The 20,517-nt window shown below is 42.8% G+C and overlaps 1 protein-coding gene across 2 annotated transcripts in view; it reads right to left on the reverse strand.

Moving 5' to 3' along the window:
• Nucleotides 1–13,513: 13,513 nt before the first annotated feature.
• The window catches only part of LOC139375364 (arf-GAP with SH3 domain, ANK repeat and PH domain-containing protein 2-like), an 86,984-nt gene continuing 79,980 nt past the window's right edge, over nucleotides 13,514–20,517 (reverse strand). Inside the window, exons 21-28 of one of the 2 annotated variants that reach the window (XM_071117078.1) lie at nucleotides 20,245–20,352; nucleotides 19,884–20,109; nucleotides 18,090–18,242; nucleotides 17,308–17,425; nucleotides 16,899–16,954; nucleotides 16,194–16,273; nucleotides 15,263–15,382; nucleotides 13,514–13,688 (exon numbers count right to left, since the gene is read on the reverse strand). In XM_071117078.1, the coding sequence (XP_070973179.1) occupies nucleotides 13,614–13,688; nucleotides 15,263–15,382; nucleotides 16,194–16,273; nucleotides 16,899–16,954; nucleotides 17,308–17,425; nucleotides 18,090–18,242; nucleotides 19,884–20,109; nucleotides 20,245–20,352 (936 nt within the window). In that variant the 3' untranslated portion in view covers nucleotides 13,514–13,613. Of the gene's footprint in view, nucleotides 13,689–15,262; nucleotides 15,383–16,193; nucleotides 16,274–16,898; nucleotides 16,955–17,307; nucleotides 17,426–18,089; nucleotides 18,243–19,883; nucleotides 20,110–20,238; nucleotides 20,353–20,517 lie in introns of both variants that reach the window. The other variant, XM_071117077.1, reaches the window with a different exon arrangement.

Below are 20,517 nucleotides of genomic sequence, written 5' to 3' on the forward strand. Positions count from 1 at the left end.
GTGAGGTGTCTCAGCTGACCCAGTAGTATCCAACTCCTCTACATCTCCTGTGAGGTGTCTCAGCTGACCCAGTAGTATCCAACTCCTCTACATCTCCTGTGAGGTGTCTCAGCTGACCCAGTAGTATCCAACTCCTCTACATCTCCTGTGAGGTGTCTCAGCTGACCCAGTAGTATCCAACTCCTCTACATCTCCTGTGGGGTGTCTCAGCTGACCCAGTAGTATCCAACTCCTCTACATCTCCTGTGGGGTGTCTCAGCTGACCCAGTAGTATCCAACTCCTCTACATCTCCTGTGGGGTGTCTCAGCTGACCCAGTAGTATCCAACTCCTCTACATCTCCTGTGAGGTGTCTCAACTGATTCAGTAGTATCCAACTCCTCTACATCTCCTGTGAGGTGTCTCAGCTGACCCAGTAGTATCCAAAACCTCTACATCTCCTGTGAGGTGTCTCAGCTGACCCAGTAGTATCCAACTCCTCTACATCTCCTGTGAGGTGTCTCAGCTGACCCAGTAGTATCCAACTCCTCTACATCTCCTGTGGGGTGTCTCAGCTGACCCAGTAGTATCCAACTCCCCTACATCTCCTGTGAGGTGTCTCAGCTGACCCAGTAGTATCCAACTCCTCTACATCTCCTGTGAGGTGTCTCAGCTGACCCAGTAACACATGGTAGGGTCATAGGGTCACAAAACATGCAACAGGTTGTAAAGCATTATACCTGCAAGTGTTAGCCTATAGTGTTACCCACTTTACAAAACATACATGTTCAGATGGAAAAATGTTAAATGCTTAAAAGGGCCACGAAAACCTACCATGATTTTCCTCCCTTTGAATAAGCACCTGCAGCCCTGTACCTCTATGATAAGAGCATTACCGGGAAAGAAAGCCATCCCATTATTGCATAGTACTTTTGTGGCACAATTGCAGGTACACTACTTATACACCTAGTTTTAATTTAATTGCAAAACATACTACATCTGGACATCCTTTGAATGGCAAGTGGTAATAACCACCATAATACCCACCTCCTGCCCTGCACCTCTATGATAAGAGCATCACAGAGAAAGAAAACCATCCCATAATTTGTTCCGACATAATTAAATTATTTGCTTATCGTTCAAAACTATTTGTATATTTTGATTGATAGTTACTGGACATACATTCGCTTATTAGACGTTTTAGTTTTAGCGCTCGATTCAATCACTATAAAAAGCAGCGTCACACTATAGACTCGTGTTGGGGGCACCTGAAACAGAAGTATCCATTCATGTTGATGCTTTGTGTCAAATATTGATACAACTGTAACTAAGTGACTTCCCCTTTAAAGTGGTGTTGGGTGGAGCTGCAAAGGAAGTGAAATGTCTATGCGAGTTTTGCCTACACAGAAAGAACCCCAGCCCTGCTACTTTGATGAACAACAACCCAACATAGCCATAACTGACCAGCCAGTCCAGCGGCATAGAACAAGTTCCAAACTGAGGTATGCCGTGTGTATTTGTGCTTAGTTCTCCAGTTTGCCACGTTCTGTAAAAATACACGACAATTTCAACCTTTTTGAGCAGATACGTCGATACGGTTATGGGTGGGGTAAATTGTTTATCCTAGCAACGGGTTTCCGTTACACATGGCATTCATTGACAAAGTTTGGCAATTTACAATGGTTTTTCATTGAGGCCCAGCCGACTCCAGACATCATTTCAGGCTCAGGCGCGCAGCCTAGTGGATCAAGAGAAAGTGCGCGTGTGCCATAGCCTCTTCTGAATAAGCTGGACAAAGTTCTGGAGTTGTAATGGGAGTGATAGTATACAGTAATTGAATAGTTTGTGTTCACTTTGTGGCAGCTGTTGGTCTCCTAATAACTTAGTAATACATGTATCACTGTCTTCACAATTTATATTCTAAGTGAATGGGTTCGTCTCATTCTCTGTAGATAACAAGCCAATTCACTTTACTTGCCCTGGGGCTTCCAAGTGGTCTAGAGACCCTGGTTCAATTCCAGGCTGTATCACAACTGGCCGTGATTGGGAGTCCCATAGATTTTTACCTTGACAGCTCGGGCATTTGATCAAGCAACTTTTTTGTTACTGGCCCAACACTCTAATCACTAGTCTACCTGCTGCTAATGTCCTTGCCTTCACCAGACGGTGCTGGGGGGCTGGAGGAGTGCTGGTGTCATGGTGAACAATGTTCCGGAAGGTCAAAAAGCATCGCAGCAGCTCCCAAAGCAGTAAGATCAGTACCAAGAGCAAGGTGGATAATTATACAATACATTACACTGTCCTGGGCTACATTCCAAACCCCCAAAATGTGTATTTACCCCTTCCATCAGCCCTAGATGATGCCCTTTAGTTGATCTGAAGACTGGATAGATGTTGAGCTCCCAAGTGGCGCAGTGGTCTAAGGCACTGCATCTTGGTGCTAGAGGTGTCACTACAGACCGTGGTTTGATTCCAGGCTGTATCACAACCGGCCGTGATTGGGAGTCCCGTAGGTCGGTGCACAATTGCTTTATGAGTTTGCTGCTGTGGATTTAGATGAATAAACTAGCTTAGTATTTTTTTTAAATATATATTTTTTATTTAACCTTTATTTAACTACACAAGTCAGTTAAGAACAAATTATTATTTACAATGACGGCCAACCAAAAGGCCCCCTGCGGGGACGGGGGCGGGGATAAAAAAAATAACACATCACGATAAGAGAGAAAACACTACATAAAGAGAGACCTAAGACGACAACATAGCATGGCAGCAACACATAAAAACATGACAACAACATGGTAGCAACACAATATGGCAGCAGCACAAAATATGGTACAAACATTGTTGGGCACAGACAACAGCACAAAGGGCAAGAAGGTAGAGACAACAATACATCATGCAAAGCAGCCACAACTGTCAGTAAAGTGCCCATGAGTGAGTCTGAATGAAGAGATGGACAAAAAACGGTCCAGTTTGAGTGTTGCAGCGAACTGAAAAGGGGAGCGACCCAGGGATGTGTGTGACTGGCAGAACGGGTGTTGTATGTGGAGGATGAGGGCTGCAGTAGATATCTCAGATAGGGGGGAGTGAGGCCTAAGACGGTTTTATAAATAAACATCAACCAGTGGGTCTTGCGAAGGGTATACAGAGATTACCAGTTTACAGAGGAGTATAGAGTGCAGGGATGTGTCACAAGGAGCATTGGTGGCAAATCTGATGGCCGAATGGTAAAGACACTCGAGAGCACCCTTACCTGCCGATCTATAAATTATGTCTCCGTCATCTAGCATGGGTAGGATGGTCATCTGAATCAGGGTAAGTTTGGCAGCTGGGGTGAAAGAGGAGTGGTTACGATGGAGGAAATCAAGTCTAGATTGAACTTTAGCCTGCAGCTTTGATATGTGCTGAGAGAAGGACAGTGCACCGTCTAGCCATACTCTCAAGTACTTGTATGAGGTGACTACCTCAAGCTCTCAACCCCCAGAGGTAGTAATAACACAAATCAAATCAAATGTATTTTTTATATAGCCCTTCGTACATCAGCTGATATCTCAAAGTGCTGTACAGAAACCCAGCCTAAAACCCCAAACAGCAAGCAATGCAGGTGTAGAAGCACGTTGGAGGAGAGGCATTCTTCTTACCAAACCTGTTACTCAGGCTGAGAAGCCAGGATATGCATATAATTGGTACCATTGGATAGAAAACACTTTGAACTTTGTGGAAATGTTAAAATAATGTATGAGACTATAACACAATTGATATGGTAGGAGAAAATCCAAAGAAAAACCAACCTGAATTTTTTTGGAGAGCTCATGCTCTTCCAATGGAACTTATAAGGTCATATCCAAATCCAGCTCCCAGATTGCAATTCCTATGGCTTCCACTAGATGTCAACAGTCTTTGTTCAAGGTTTCAGACTTGTTTCTTCCCAAACGAGGAAGAATTTGGAGTTTTAGTACTGGGAGTCAGAGTTGGAAATCAGTCTGTGCGTGCGCCACGAAGAGGGCATGCACCTGCTAATTTTGCTTTTCTATTCAACATCTTTCCGTATTAAATATTATAGTTTAGTTACATTTTAGGGTACCTGAGGATTTAATAGAAACGTATTTTGACTTGTTTAAACAAAGTTTAGCGGTAGCTTTTTGGATTCCTTTCTCTGCATGTTGAACGAGTGGATTGGTGAAAGTTGGTGGTTCCTTTTAACATGAGACTTCAATATTTCAAGGTAAGAGGTTTTAGGTTGTAGTTAATATAGTATTTATAGGACTATTTATCTCTATACCATTTGTATTTCATATACCTTTGACTATTGGATGTTCTTATAGGCACTTTAGTATTGCCAGTGTAACAGGATAGCTTCCGTCCCTCTCCTCGCCCCTACTTGGGCTCGAACCAGGAACACATCGCACCCCGCTAACTAGCTAGCCATTTCACATTGGTTACACCAGCCACTAGGCTGATAGGCTTGAAGTCATAAACAGCGCTGTGCTTGCGAAGAGCTGCTGGCAAAACGCACGAAAGTGCTGTTTGAATGAATGCTTATGAGCCTGCTGGTACCTACCATCGCTCAGCCAGACTGCTCTCTCAAATCATAGACTTAACTATAACATAATAACACACAGAAATACGAGCCTTAGGTCATTAATATGGTCGAATCCGGAAACTATCATCTCGAAAACAAAACGTTTATTCGTTCAGTGAAATACGGAACCGTTTGGTATTTTATCTAACGGGTGGCATCCCTAAGTCTAAATATACTTGTTACATTGTACAACCTTCAATGTTATGTCATAATTATGTCAAATTCTGGCAAATTAGTTCGCAAAGAGCCAGGCGGCCCAAACTGTTGCATATACCCTGACCCTATGTGCAATGAACGCAAGAGAAGTGACACAATTTCACCTGGTTAATATTGCCTGCTAACCTGGATTTATTTTAGCTAAATATGCAGGTTTAAAAATATATACTTCTGTGTATTGATTTTAAGAAAGGCATTGGTGTTTATGGTTAGGTACAGTCGTGTAACGATTGTGCTTTTTTCGCAAATGCGCTTTTGTTAAATCATCCCCAAGCGTTGCATCGATTATATGCAACGCAGGACACGCTAGATAAACTAGTAATATCATCAGCCATGTGTAGTTATAACTAGTGATTGATTGTTTTTTCTAAGATACGTTTAATGCTAGCTAGCAACTTACCTTGGCTTACTGCATTCGTGTAACAGGCAGGCTCCTCGTGGAGTGCAATGAGAGGCAGGTGGTTAGAGCGTTGGACTAGTTAACCATAAGGTTGCAAGATTGAATCGCAGAGCTGACAAGGTTAAAATCTGTTGTTCTGCCCCTGAACAAGGCAGTTAACCCACCATTCCTAGGCCGTCACTGAAAATAACAATGTGTTCTTAACTGACTTGCCTAGTTAAATAAAGGTGTAAAAAAAAAATACCGATTTCCGATTGTTATGAAAACTTGAAATCTGCCCTAATTAATCGGCCATTCCGATTAATCGGTCGACCTCTAATATAAAGAAGGATTTTATCTAACAAAACGACCATGCATGTTATAGCTGGGACCCTTTGGATTGCAAATCAGAGGAAGATTGTCCAAAAGTAAGTGAATATTTAATCAAGCCTGTGCTTGATTAAAAATGTGCTGGTTGAAAAATATTTTGATTTGGGGCGCCGTCCTCAAACAATCGCATGGCATGCTTTCGCTGTAAAGCCTATTGTAAAATCAGACAATGCAGTTCGATGAACAAGACTAAGCTTTTAACCGATATAAGACACTTGTATGTACCTAAATGTTTAATATCCATAATTTTTATGATTCTTTTTTGAATAGCACACCCTCCAATTTCGCCTAGCCCTAAGAAGATTTATTGAGTTTAGAGAAAGCTTGTTGGACTCTAAGAAAGCTTTGTTGGAGAGCATTTAACACAAAATCCAGGGAGGTGCCAGCTGAGTATAAGACTGTATCATCTGCATATAAATGGATGAGAGAGCTTTCTTCTGCCTGAGCTATGTTGTTGATGTAAATTGAGAAGAGCATTGGGCCTAGGATCGAGCCTTGGGGTACTCCCTTGGTGGCAGGCAGTGGCTGAGACAGCAGATTTGCAGATCTGCACTCTTTGAGAGAGGTAGTTAGCAAACCAGCCCAAAGTCCCCTCAGAGACACCCATACTCCTTAGCCGGCCCACAAGAATGGAATGGTCTACCGTATCAAAAGCTTTGGCCAAGTCAATAAAAATAGCAGCACAATATTGCTTAGAATCAAGGACAATGGTGACATCATTGAGGACCTTTAAGGTAGCAGTGACACATCCATAACCTGAACGGAAACCAGATTGCATACCTGAGAGAATACTATAGATATCAAGAAAGAGGGGGTTAGAATAGGATGGGAGGCCAAAAGTCTGCGTAACCAATAGAGTCAGAGTCCCGAGTGTGGGAACAAACAGTCTGTCCCACGGTTGGGTAAAGAAAGTTCGTAGTCAACAAAGTATGTAGGAGTCATGAGGAAAATAGCAAAATGTACAAGAAAAAAATAAAATATATAACGTTTGATTCTGGTGATGGAGATTAATGTTATAGGGATGTGAGGCAGAGGCAGCCTCTGTGTCCTCCTTGACAAGTCACTATACATGAACATTGTGTGTTCCTTCCAAAGCAAGATAGAAAGCTGCCGTTAATACCTAAAGATGAGGAGATGGTACTGGGAGTGTCCAAGTATGGAGTCAAAGTGGCCTCCATGGATCAGTGATTGAGTCCATGTTATAAATGCTTTAGCGTCCCGCAACATTTTCTACTGAAAGGTTGACCTTTCTAGTTGGAACATATTGTTGCAACGTTTCCTATGTTGGACGCTTCTCCAGCACCACCCTCTCTACTTGATTGTCTGTGTTACGATGATGTTTGTAATATGTATTATTGTTGTGGATCCTGTACAGGGAGTTCTGCAGAGCCACCCTCTCTACCTGAGTGTGAGGATGCTGTATTGTGATGACGGCCTGGGGTCTGGGAAGAACCTGCTGGCTCTCAAGACCACCGACGCCAAGCAGCAGGAGTGTAGCATCTGGGTGTACTAGTGGAGCAGCGCGGTGAGTGTCTGTGTAAGTAAACTTGTGTGTGTGCATGTATGTAACAGATGGTACATCCAGCATACAGTCTGTACTACGACCAGTGGTGTAGTTGAGTAAATGCGTGAAAACACAGTTTACGTACCTTTTTAATTTTGCACAAGCGTTTACCTACCTTTGGCAGAAAAATGCATTGAAAGAATATGGAGCTTAACTTTACCGTGAACTTTATTTACCGTGAACTTTATTTACCGTGAACGGCGATGAGCGTTTATCCACCTGTTTTTTTTACCACTATATCACTGTCTCATATCAATACATCTCATGGCAATATTCTGGGGTCCACACAAACTCTGGTCCTCTCTAGGTTATCATACAACTGCCCGTTTGTGGCAAACTGAAGGCAATGCTGTGCAAGATAATTGTTTATCATGTATTCCTGTGTGTCTCTTCTTATCCATTCATACAGCAGGAGACTGAGGACGCGGGCCTCAATGGCCCAGACAGACAAGTTGTTTTCATAATGGCCCGACTGTCAGCATCAGTCACAGTGGATAAACTCATCTGCCAAATGACTGAAAGTTATTTTATTAAGTTTCCCATTAAGCCAATGACTGAAATGTCATTCACTAAAATGCTGAATGACTGAAATGTTAATGATAGAAATTTGAGTGACTGAAATGTTAATGATTGACATTTGAGTGACTGAAATGTTAATGATAGACATTTGAGTGACTGAAATGTTAATGATAGACATTTGAGTGACTGAAATGCTAAATGACAGTTTTTCATAAGAAGTCGATTTCTCTTCTCCTTGCCCTGTCTCTGTGCAGGAACAAGGCCAGGCCATCTGCAGGTGTTGTCCGGCTGTGTGCTGACATTAGAGAAGTCCTGAAGAGCAGTTGCCCTCGGGGACGTGGTGGAGACAGGAAGCACCATGAACCAGGGAGCCTGGAAAACATAGTTTACAGCAGGGTCACATCAGGGGCGTAGCACAGTCCGCAAGATTTGAGCAAGGCTCCCGCCCAACCCCAGTCATGGGGCAGAGAGAAAAATGTGCAGTTGTATAGCTAATCTCATGCTATTTAACACATTTTGCCATGAGGCTGAGAGAAAATGTTGCTGTTTTAGAGCTCAGGGATTCTTGAAAGACGGGACAATCTCAACTTTCTTAAACAGCATTTTAAATATATATTTTGATAGACCAAAGTATCAGCTATCACACCATGTAAAGGAACAACCTATTTAAAAAAAAAATAATTTAAACATGTTTTCATAAAATGTCTACTCTGTCAGACACCATACATGGCATTTCACTTACAATTATTATCCAACAAGTGTTTAAAGGCCTTGATTGTTTCATTCTAACATTTGATTATTCAAATATGTAATACAAATCGCCAAACTTCTTTTTGTTTTGTTTTATAGCACTATATAATGCTCCAGGGCTAATATAGTTAGCATTTTGGCATGTTTTTCTACATTTAGGACATTAACATTTATGAGGCCAACATTTTCCATTAGGTCTTACACAGCAATTACTTCAATTGTTTAAGCATATGGTGCAGAACAGTGATTCAAATATTTATATTCTGACAACAAAACATGTATCATAAGGGCGTTAGCCATCAGTGACGGAGTTAACAAGCCACTGACAGACTTGACAACTGATACTCAACAGACATATTTTTGCCTCTAAAAATAAAAGTTAAATACAAAACATTTTTAAAATCTGGAAAATGATTTGAAAATCCCCAAAAGAAACAACATTCCTGTCATATCTTTCAGCACTCTGTTGACTTTAGACAAAAATCAGATCAAGTTGATGGTTTACGGAGTTCACAAAATGTTTATTTTTGTACTTCATTCAAGTGGTATACACAGTAGCAATTTAGTTTCTCCTCAGTTGCTTTATAACTCTAAAACCTAATTAAATGTGACATTTGAACCAAAATGAATATCCTATCGTAATCTATCAGGCATATGGAGCTGACAGTTCATGGTTGTGACCATGGTGATTTCAATATTGTTTGTTTAAATCTATCAAAAGTCAACTGTACAGACCACTAATGGTCTTGTTGTACTACATGTAATGAGGACATGAATAAGGGGTCCTTATGGTATAGATGACCCTGCTTAGGAGTTGACCAAATTTCCGGACACATCTTTTAGAGAAATATTCTTTAAAGCCACATAGGGCTAGTGCAAGAAACTACATAAGATCATTTTTCATTAAATTATTGCCAGTTTTTTTTTTTTTTTTTGGAAATTGGGATCCTTTTCAGGCATAGAGCCGACATGGAAATTAATAATTTTGAAAGTATTTAGAAAATTCCATAAACAAATATCTTCCTTATAAAACTCCCCTAAATGTGAATGTTAAGCTCAAATAACAAAAAGGTTCCCTGCTGGACAAGGATTGTCCCGACTTTCAAGAATCCCTAAGCTAATTTATTTTGCCATGAGGCTGAGAGAAAATATTGCAGTTTTAAAGCTAATTTCTTGTCATTCTTAATGTTTTTGAAATGGCATGTGACATGCTATCTGGGAGCCCAACGCCCCCTTTGCGGGTGTTGCGTAAAACGCCAGTGGGTCACATGACTTACCCAGCATGCTCTGCAACACCTCACATACACCATCCAACCTGTCAGTTGACCATCATGAGTAACTTAATCTTATTTCATGTAAATACATTTCACAGTACAGGGACCTCAGTGCATGTCTCCGTCATGGCTGGACTTGGAAAGGATGTAGCTGTTTGATATCTAGGTCTCCGATGACATTAATACAGCATCCAGAGACCTCCTTTATAACCATGGTACACCAGTCACTATATCCACCATGGATGGAAGAACATACAAGACCATCATAAATATGCTGTAGACCCTCTTTCTTCCCTATCTCCCTCTCTTACCCCCTCCCTATACACACCAAAGGGGTGGTAGCAGGACATGCGTTTCTGCCTCTCGTCCCTCTCTCCATACCTCTCCTATACTCCCTTACTCCAGGATATGGATATGTTAATACTGAATAATTCATGAAAATGTGTTTTATTTGATTCCCTTTTTGTCCTTTAAAACAGGTCAGTTTGTGGTATTTCAGTATTCCCGTCATTCTCAGACTGATTTATGGGATGCATGCTTCCTTCCCAACTCTGGGTCCTCAAAGTTTATGAAGCATCCAGCCGGGCTCTGTGTTTGTTTGTGTGTGTGTAGGAATGACCATGAGGTACCAAATTACCCTGGTGTTATGCCGTGTTCGCCTGTGGTATACACATACCAGCCACAACCTTACAGAGCTAGCTTACTCTTTATAGATTTAGGCCGGGATTCAATCTGATCGCGGGTTATAAACATTGCGGCTTTAAAGACTATTTCCGATTAAGCCAACATATGCAGCGTTAACAGTCAAGGCAATGTTCGGCGCACGCGGGAACGTTGCCTTTAAAAACAGCGATGCCTCTAATCCGTGACGCACTTAACGCGTGAGGCCAGGATTCAGAGTGTAAACCTTTAGTGCAGTCGTATGGCTCCAGAACATATATGATAATAGCAGAAAGTTGAGAACCATGGACATATCACACATGATTGGGCTATATTGGGTTTGACCATTCTCCACCAGAGGGAGCTCTCCATTCAGTGTACTGCCCAGAAAGTTACCAACCTAGTAGTCAAGCACTCTGTTTTTTCTCAAATCACCTACTACACATTTACATCTTGAGAACATGCTTTTAGAAGCGACAACACTATCATAAATACAAAATAAGTATTTGAGTTGAATACAGGGGAAAAACAGGAATTATTATTATTCCAGTTTGTTTTCCATTTATTTTGCAGAATAGGTTAGAGTCAATGTACTGATCCACAGTCAATGAGCGCGAATGGAATAGATTCTCTACTAGTCTACATACACACTGAACACCAGCTAGAACACAATATGGCAACCGCACTTTACCACAATGCATTAAGAGCAGGGCTGAGGTAAATTTGAATTGGAGTTAACTTAAATAACTAAAAAGTTTAGAAAAAAACTGCTTCTATTGTCAATGACTTCTCAATAAAATGAGGAATAAAAGCTATTTCAAACATTTTATATTTTCTTATTTTAAATTAAAATCACTTCCTGAATTGACTGCCTTCAATTGAAATTGACCCCAGCCCTGATTGAGACAGTTACTGCCAAGGTTATTAACTCTTCTTTTATATTTAAATATCAACAAACAAAATCTATGTACATTAACAGATTAACCATTCTATTTCCAGTGAGTTAATATGGGGAGGCTTGTCATGGACATTTTCACATGCGACACCTCTTGTTGTCGCCTATCGAAGTTTATTCACAATCGAGGGAACTGTATGTCCCCATTTAAGATTAAATGTCAAAACATGTACAGAGAGTTGCTCTGCAACCAAAACCTAACAACATAAAATGTAGGAATATTAAATTAAACATGTCTGTTCAGTACAGGAACTAGTATGTATATAAAACATGGGTAGTCTGCAACTACTGTGGTCCCAGCTAGTAATCAAGTTGTGTAATATGGTACAATCTAGTCCTGAGCACTATGAATCAGATTGAATACTATAATAGGAATGTGTGAGAGAGAGAGCGTGTGTAAAAAGTAGCTGCATTGTCCTTAACTGTAATCCAGCAGTGCCATCCCCCTTACAATGGCACCTCATCACAGGACAAGTTGTGTTTAGTACAATGACGACTGTGTGTGTCGACCACATCTACCTCTGTGTGAGAGCCATTTGGTAGCCTGCTGTCCATGACAGATAAAAGACACAGGACATCAGGAGCCATCACCCCATGAGCTTCATAAACCCCTCTGCTGTCTGTCAGAGATCAAACAGAAACTGGACCACTGGCTTTCACACACACTTCTGTCCCCCTTACCTCACCTCTCCTGCTGCCTGTCCTGCTGAGAGGACAGACACATTTCCTGCTCTACTGCAGCAAACAACAAAAAGTTGAGTGTGAAGGGCTGAGGGCTCAACCCAAAGATTAGCCACAGAGCGATGGAGGTTCACATCTTAAGTGTGATCTATGGAGCTAAGATAGTTATCCATTTTATAACTAAGCAATAAGGCCCGAGGGGGTGTGGTATATGGCCGATATAACATGGCTAAGGGCTGTTCTTAAGCATGACGCAACACTGGAGTGCCTGGATACAGCCCTCAGCTGTATTATATTGGCCATATACCACAAACCCAGTGGTACCTTATTGCTATTATAAACTGATTACCAATGTAATTAGAGCAGCAAAAATACATGTTGTCATACCGTGGTATACAGTCTGATATACCACGGCCGTCAGCCAATCAGCATTCCGGGCCTCGAACCATCCTGTTTATAATGGCATCACACTGTAGACCATCGACATGAAGACAATGTGCTGTAAGTAACTGATATGGTTTCAAGCTGATATGAACACACACACACACACACACACACACGGTAGTGAGCCTGGGTTCTCCTAGGTGTGATCAATGGAGGTTTACATATACTCCCAGAAACCATCATTACCACGTTACAGGCTGTCCCACATCAACCCCCCGTTGTTACCACGTTACAGGCTGTCCCACATCAACCCCCCGTTGTTACCACGTTACCCGGCTGTCCCACATCAACCCCCCGTTGTTACCACGTTACAGGCTGTCCCACATCAACCCCCCCCCTCCCGTTGTTACCACGTTACAGGTTGTCCCACATCACACACCCCCCCCCCCCGTTGTTACCACGTTACAGGCTGTCCCACATCACCCCCCCCCCCCCCTGTTGTTACCATGTTACAGGCTGTCCCACATCAACCCCCCGTTGTTACCACGTTACAGGCTGTCCCACGTCAAGCCCCTGTTGTTACCATGTTACAGGCTGTCCCACATCAACCCCCCGTTGTTAACGCGTTACAGGCTGTCTTGAGATGGGGACAGTGGATCATCCCTACGTGAGGGCTCCTAGCATATTCCTGGGTTAGCACCATTTTGAATTAAGTTTTTCCTCCCACATTGGAAGTCCTAAAAAGTTTACATGTCTTTGACTACTAAGCAATTATGCGTTTAAGAAATTGTTCTTTCCTTTAACCATGCAAGGAGGTGGAATGTAAGCATAACGACTATATTCACATTAACGATAAGTGAAAGAAATCCTAAAGATCCACATTACTGTGTGTAGTCCCCTCTCTGTTGTTTTTAAATAACTTTCTGTACAATTCACACAGAGGAAAACCAAGTGAAACTTATGAACAGAACCTTCATTTTGTCAATAATCCTCTTAATGTTGTGAACACTCATTACAATCATTGTTTTTTAAAATGTCAGATGGTGTCAGAAGTCTAAACACAGTTTCCTCATGAGCATTTGCGGGCTTGGTCTAAAGAGCAGTGATATGACGTCACGTAACATTCCCGGAGTGAAGGGTGTGCATGTTGTCATGGCAACCCCCAGACTGTCCAGCCAAAGCTTGATGATGAACATGATGATTTCGTCCCACAAACCAGCAGACGTGGGGAGGTGGAGGTTTCCATCCCAGATCAGTGCCTGTGTTGACCTTTGACCTTCAGTCCATGATGAAGTGTATGAATGTGACGGGGAAAGCCCCCCTCCTCATTGGTTCTCCTTCAATGTGGCCCAGCTGGGAGAGAACAGGAGAGATGAACAACATCACACACTGATAACAGGGGAAAAAACACACACACACTTTTGTTAGTAAACACTCACTAGTTTGCATATAGATTGAGAGATGCAGCATAACAGTGTTTTTAACTGCAGCATTTTCCAGCCAAGAGCCCAGTGTACTTTCAACACAGACATTCACCTCTGTGGACTTCTACTACCCCCTTCTATACCAAACAAAAATACAAACAACATGTAAAGTGTTGGTCCCATGTTTCATGAGCTGAAATAAAATATTACAGAAATGTTCCATATGCACAAAAAGCTTATTTCTCTCAAATTGTTTGCACAGATTTGTTCAAAACCCTGTTAGTGAGCATTTCTCCTTTGCCAAGGTGATCCATCCACCCGACAGGTGTGGCATATCAAGAAGCTGATTAAACAGCATGATCATTACACAGGTGCACCTTGGGCTGGGGACAACAACAGGCCACTCTTAAATGTGAAGTTTTGTCACAAAACACAAATGTCTCAAGTTTTGAGGGACCGTGAAATTGGCATGCTGACTGCAAAGAGTACGTCCCATATAAAGAGTCCCATATACAAGTGACTAAATATAGTCATGTTGCAGAGGTGGCTTTCGGAAAAACAAGTTGAAGCTGGCCTGTATTCAGACAACAGTTACAGCTGGCATGTATTCAGACAACAGTTGAAGCTGGCCTGTATTCAGACAACAGTTGCAGCTGGCCTGTATTCAGACAACAGTTGCAGCTGGCCTGTATTCAGACAACAGTTGCAGCTGGCCTGTATTCAGACAACAGTTGCAGCTGGCCTGTATTCAGACAACAGTTGCAGCTGGCCTGTATTCAGACATCAGTTGCAGCTGGCCTGTATTCAGACAACAGTTGCAGCTGGCCTGTATTCAGACAACAGTTGCAGCTGGCCTGTATTCAGACAACAGTTGCAGCTGGCCTGTATTCAGACAACAGTTGCAGCTGGCCTGTATTCAGACAACAGTTGCAGCTGGCCTGTATTCAGGAAGGTAGATGAGAGAGAGAGATATGACATTTGAAATGTCTTTATTATTTTGGAACTTCTGTGAGTGTAGTGTTTACTGTTAATTTGTATTGTTTATTTCACTTTTGTTTATTATTTACTTCACTTACTTTGACCATGCCAATAAAGCCCTTACTTTGACCATGCCAATAAAGCCCTTACTTTGTCCATGCCAATAAAGCCCTTGAATTGAGAGAGACAGAGATTTGGCCAGAATGAGGTCATGGCTTTCTACTGCTGACGCCACCATGGTTTCTGACACATGCTCAATGGACGCTCTTGGAATTTGGAAAGGACCCGATTTGGACCATAACTGGGCCAGACGACTCTTACTGCGTGTGAATGATGACAGAAACACACACACACTCTCACCCTCTTTAGTTTCTAAATCCCTACACACAAATGTATATGCAGTAGCCATGCCGACCCAGTTACTACACACACAAACACTTTCAGAAAGTGAGCGTGTCCAGGAGCCTGATCTAGAGGTGATTCACTCACTCAGTTACACAGAGAGAGAGAGAGAGACATACTCACCCACCACTCCTGGTCCTCCTCCCCATCCACCACAATCACCTCCCCCTCAGAGAAGGTCAGCTCGTCTGGGTTGTCTGCCAGACAGTTATAGATGGCCTTTACTCGCTTGGGCCTCTGCTTCTGAAAAACACAGGTTCAATATGAAGAGACAGACAGGCATAGAAATATCATTACTAGAACGAACATTCCCATTCAAGTCAACCTTCTGTGACAGGTGGGCTGGTGGCCACATTGAATGGAACCATGATGTCAAATTTCTGTGGTCTGAGGGGCTTTTCCCATTCTAGTCATTCTAATTAAATTCAGACAGTTAAGTATTTTTTAAATATTTTACCTTTATTTAACTAGGCAAGTCAGTTAAGAACAAATTCTTATTTACAATGACGGCCTAGGAACAGTGGGTTAACTGCCTGTTCAGGGGCAGAACGACAGATTTGTACCTTGTCAGCTTGGGGATTTGAACTTGCAACCTTCCGGTTACTAGTCCAACACTCTAACCACTAGGCTACCCTGCCGTATACAGCGTGTTCTGCAAACAGATGCTGTCTTTCAACAGGAGGATCTCCTGTATTTGTCACTTCTTTGGTATGTTTGACACCCTTTTCCACAGTGACTGCTGGAGGGTTGAATAGCGAACCTCTGACACAGGACATAGTAAGCATCTGACTGGGTAAGGAGGGTAGCCATTGACCGCAGAGGTATCTGGAACAAGTACACACTTCAAAGTTCCCTCCCTCTTAGTAGTGGTGTGCATATGAAGGAAACCACAGAGAAAACACAGTTAAAGACAATAATATTCAAATGCACAGAGCAACAGGGACAATCAGACCAACTGAAACATAAGATCAGATACAGAAGTGAAAATCACTGTCCAATCAACAATAGGACAAACAACCATAAGGTCAATGGTAGGTAGGAGGAAGGAACTCACCGGATAGGTCTTCCTAGGCATGGGGGCCGGAGGCAGTGATTGACCTATCGAGTTCTGGGGGCATCCCGGCACTTCCTTAGCTGAAGGAGGAAGAGGAAATTACATCGTTGTGAAAACAAAACTGTTCCACACAACCATACAGGATGGAACTAACCCACAGTTGTGTTGTGACAAGGTAGGGGTGGTATACAGAAGATAGCCCTATTTGGTAAAAGACCAATCCATAGTGTTAGGTTGTAAATATCAGAGTAAGAAATTGACAGACAATATGAAAGCTCCAACCAAGTTTATTCACCCAAACGATCGAACAGCTGAACAGACAGACATATTTCCACCAGTGGTAGAATATATACCACAATTTGGGTGACGTCATTCTATACTCTAAACATTACATCTCTATTGCTAGGCAGAAAATTAAGTGACGCGGGCATTAAACTGTTCCTTCTCCCTTAAGAGAATGCGAAGAATGTGCAAAGCTGTCATTAAGGCAAAGGGTGGCTATTTGAAGAATCTCAAATATAAAATATATTTTGATTTGTTTAACACTTTTTTGGTTACTACATGATTCCATGTGTTATTTCATAGTTTTGATGTCTTCACTATTATTCTACAATGTAGAAAATACTAAAAATAAAGAAAAACCCTTGAATGAGTAGGTGTGTCCACACTTTTGACTGGTAAATTCTTTATTTTTAAAACACCCACCTGGTCTTTCGATGGACCCCGTTCGAGTCGGTCCTTTGCTGAAGCTTTTGGCGTTGCTGAAAACCACAAACAGTAGTCAGCTGCTGCTTATCATGTGCTTAAATTAACACATTTACCCCACAGTGCATTTCCACATGTCAGAGCATTTCCCCATGACAGCTCATTTCCCCATGACAGCTCATTTCCCCATGACAGCGCATTTCCCCATGACAGTCACAACTCAGACCTATGGGAGACTGAGTAGAACCATGTCGATGAGGAGCTCTGTCTTTTAGGAGCTCAGCTTGGAAGTTAATGTAGTGGTAAACCAGAAACCCTATTGGTGTTTTTCTCCAAAAGTAACATTTCTTTGTGTTCATCGAAGCAAAACATGCTGCCTCAGGCAGTGTGTGTGTGTGTATATGCTCACCCAGATGGAGACTTGGGTGGTGGGGCTCTGCTGTGGCCATGTCCGGTCCCTGGTTTAGACTGCTGGTTCATAGCCTCCATCACACTCACTGTCTTGGCCACGGGGGGAGGAGCAAGACCTAGCGAGACAGAGAGAGAAGTTACCCATCTCTTTCTCTTATTGAAACAGGGCGTATTTCTGTCCTCAGTGTCCGCTGCTACTTTTGCTTTAGCAACATTAGTCTTTGGCTGCATATTAAACCAATTGGATTACAACTGAGTTAATACAAGTTCAATTTACAGCAATATCCAAACCATGTTTAAGATTTACAAGCAGATTTCAGGACTGAGACTGGACCATTCAGGAACACATGGAAAGCCATTCTGGTGTGTCTTTGGCATAAAACTATCCCAGGGCTTTCAGAAGCCTACGGCGGATTTCTCCTCTTACTTTTTTACCTGGGCTTAGCTCCTTTCATATCTATTTTGATCCTGATAAACTCCCCAGTCCCTGCTGCTGACAAGCATGCCGATTAACATGATGCTGCCACCACAATACTTGAATTTTTGGGGTATTTGGACATGAAACGCAAAAATGATAATAAAAGTAATTGGATTTGTGCCACAAATGCAAACAAGTTCTCATTTGAAACAGCGGCCAGGTAAACAAAACTAAAGCATGGATTTCTGTCATTCCTTGTCTATAGACTGCTTACAGGGTAAGAAAACCTATAAACCATTTTGAAATTCCCTTTCCCTATGATGTGTTCAGACAATGAGACCTAGGAGGTGAGGGGTGCCTACCAGTGGTTGAGGTGACCCGCATGGGGGGTACCGGGAGGTGCATGTTGGGTGGGTCTGAGGAAGACCTCTGTCGGCCCCCCAGGTCTATCGAGCCAGGCTTCCATCCAGAGGACCTTGATGACTGGACCATCCCACACAGACCTGGCATCTGGACTGGAGGAGGGAGGAGAGAGGAGGGGGAAAGCTGGTTCCTGAAGACGTGCATTGCTTGCTCTTCAGGGTTTTAGGCTGGGAATACACTCAGTGGCCAGTTTATTAGGCAAACCACCCCATTCCCGAAAATGGTTTGCTCCTACAGACAGTGAGTCATGTGACCATGACTTGCTATATAAAAGCAGGCAGACAGGCATCGAGGCATTCAGTTACTGTTCAATTGAATATTAGAGTGTTCAAAATGAGTGACCTAAGCAACTTTGAGTGTGGTATGATGGTCGTTGCTAGGCGCAACGTTTCCAGTATCTCAGAAACGTCCAGCCTCCTGGGCTTTTCAAGTACAACAGTGTTTAGGGTTTCCAGAGAATGGTGCGACAAACAAAAACAGTCGGGCCACAAACAAGCAGATTTCAGCGGCGTACTACAGTGGTGTTCAGAGCGTATAACTAGTCGTTTCTTGTCACGGATGGGCTATTGCAGCAGATTACCACACCGGGTTCCACTCCCAACACCTAAGGTGTCTCCAGTAGACAATTTAGGAGTCACCTGGCCCATCACCTGGCCCGATGAATCGCGTTCCCTGTTGCGTCATGCTGATGCCAGAGTCAGGATTTGGTGTAAGCAGCATGAGTCCATGTACCCATCCTGCCTGGTGTCAACAGTACAGGCTGGTGGCAGTGGTGTAATGGTGTGGAGAATGTTTTACTGGCATACGTTAGGGTCCTTTGACATCAATTGAGCAACTTAGTCATGTCCTGAAGAATTCAGGCTGTTCTGGAGGCAAAGGGCGCTCTGACCCAGTACTAGATGGGTGTGCCTATCTAGTGTGGTAACGGGCCTAAGTAAGTAGTGTGGTAACGGGCCTAAGTAAGTAAGTAAAAACGACATGTGCTTTGAATGTAAAGTCAGTAAGTTTAATTGAAACAAATTGTTTAGCAAGGTGGAATGTTTTCTACCGTTTTCAATGAGCATGAACCAGATTGAGTTCAAATTGCTTTCCAGTGATAGGATGGGCTATTTTCAGTATGCCTCTCATCATGGGCTATGGAGTGCACTTTGAGAACTTTCACGAAAAGTAGCTCACTAGCTCACCCAGCAGCCGCCAATGTGATGGTCCCTGCTCCCTACCCAGAACCCTCTCTGCCCTTCAAATAGGTCAGAGCGCTACACGAATCACACAAGTCCCCATGGAACAATGCATTAATTAGAGAAGGCATCTACAGTAGATGACAGATATGTGGCCAAATGAGGTTTCCCTGTATTTGAACTGAACCCATTGGGCATGTATTATAAATATCATTCTCCAAAAATGGCAAGGATGAGAGGTGAATGTGGGTTGAAAAGGGCTTGACGGGTCATTTGATATGGATCACGTTTATGAACTTCAAATCACGTTTATGAACTTTATAAATCCGTGCTCAAATAGCATGTAGACGGATTCACTGAACAAACTAAACTGGTTCGTAGAATTCTGAAAATTTTGCCTAAGAAATACAGCTCTATATGGACAAACATCTACTGTATGCTAATCTTGGTTAACCAAGAGCTAAAATCTAGCGTAATTTTTTTTTACATAGTCTATCCACAAATGAATGCCACATCCACCTTGCTATAACATTTTAAAAATGAAATATAAAGTACCTATGTTTCGTGGAGGCAGAGGGGGTGCAGAGGTGGTGGCGGGCCCCCCTGGCGCAGGAGGGCTGGCGTTGAGGATGGCACCATAGGTCTCGTTGGTGACTAGGTTGGGCATGTACCCACCACGCTGCTTGTCCCGTGCCAGGGAAGCCGGGCTGGGCTGGAGGTGGGAGTTGGAGCCAGGGGTGTAGCAGCTGGCAGGGCGCTCCTCTCTCCGATGGGGGCTGGGCTGAATGGCAAATGAGAGTTCAGGGGTCAAACATTATAGAAAGGTCATCATGGTGTGTGTTATGCATGTGTATATACTGTATTACTATTATGTGTGTAACTGTGTGTATAATCTGAAGAGGGTCCTCACCCTCACCTTGTCATCCAGGTCCTCATCACTCTCGTCCATGTCTTCATGGTGCAGACGCCATTCATACTCTACGTGCACATGGGCGTTGAACTTCCCCGCCAGCGCCATGTTCAGCTACACACACACACACACACACACACACACACACACACACACACACACACACACACACACACACACACACACACACACACACACACACACACACACACACACAAACACACACACAAATGACTCATACAAAGCTAAAAGATAGGAGTCAGCGACTATTTTGCTAAA

Source organism: Oncorhynchus clarkii, chromosome 19 (genome assembly GCF_045791955.1).
Source record: "Oncorhynchus clarkii lewisi isolate Uvic-CL-2024 chromosome 19, UVic_Ocla_1.0, whole genome shotgun sequence".
In the NCBI taxonomy this organism is placed as follows: domain Eukaryota; kingdom Metazoa; phylum Chordata; class Actinopteri; order Salmoniformes; family Salmonidae; genus Oncorhynchus; species Oncorhynchus clarkii.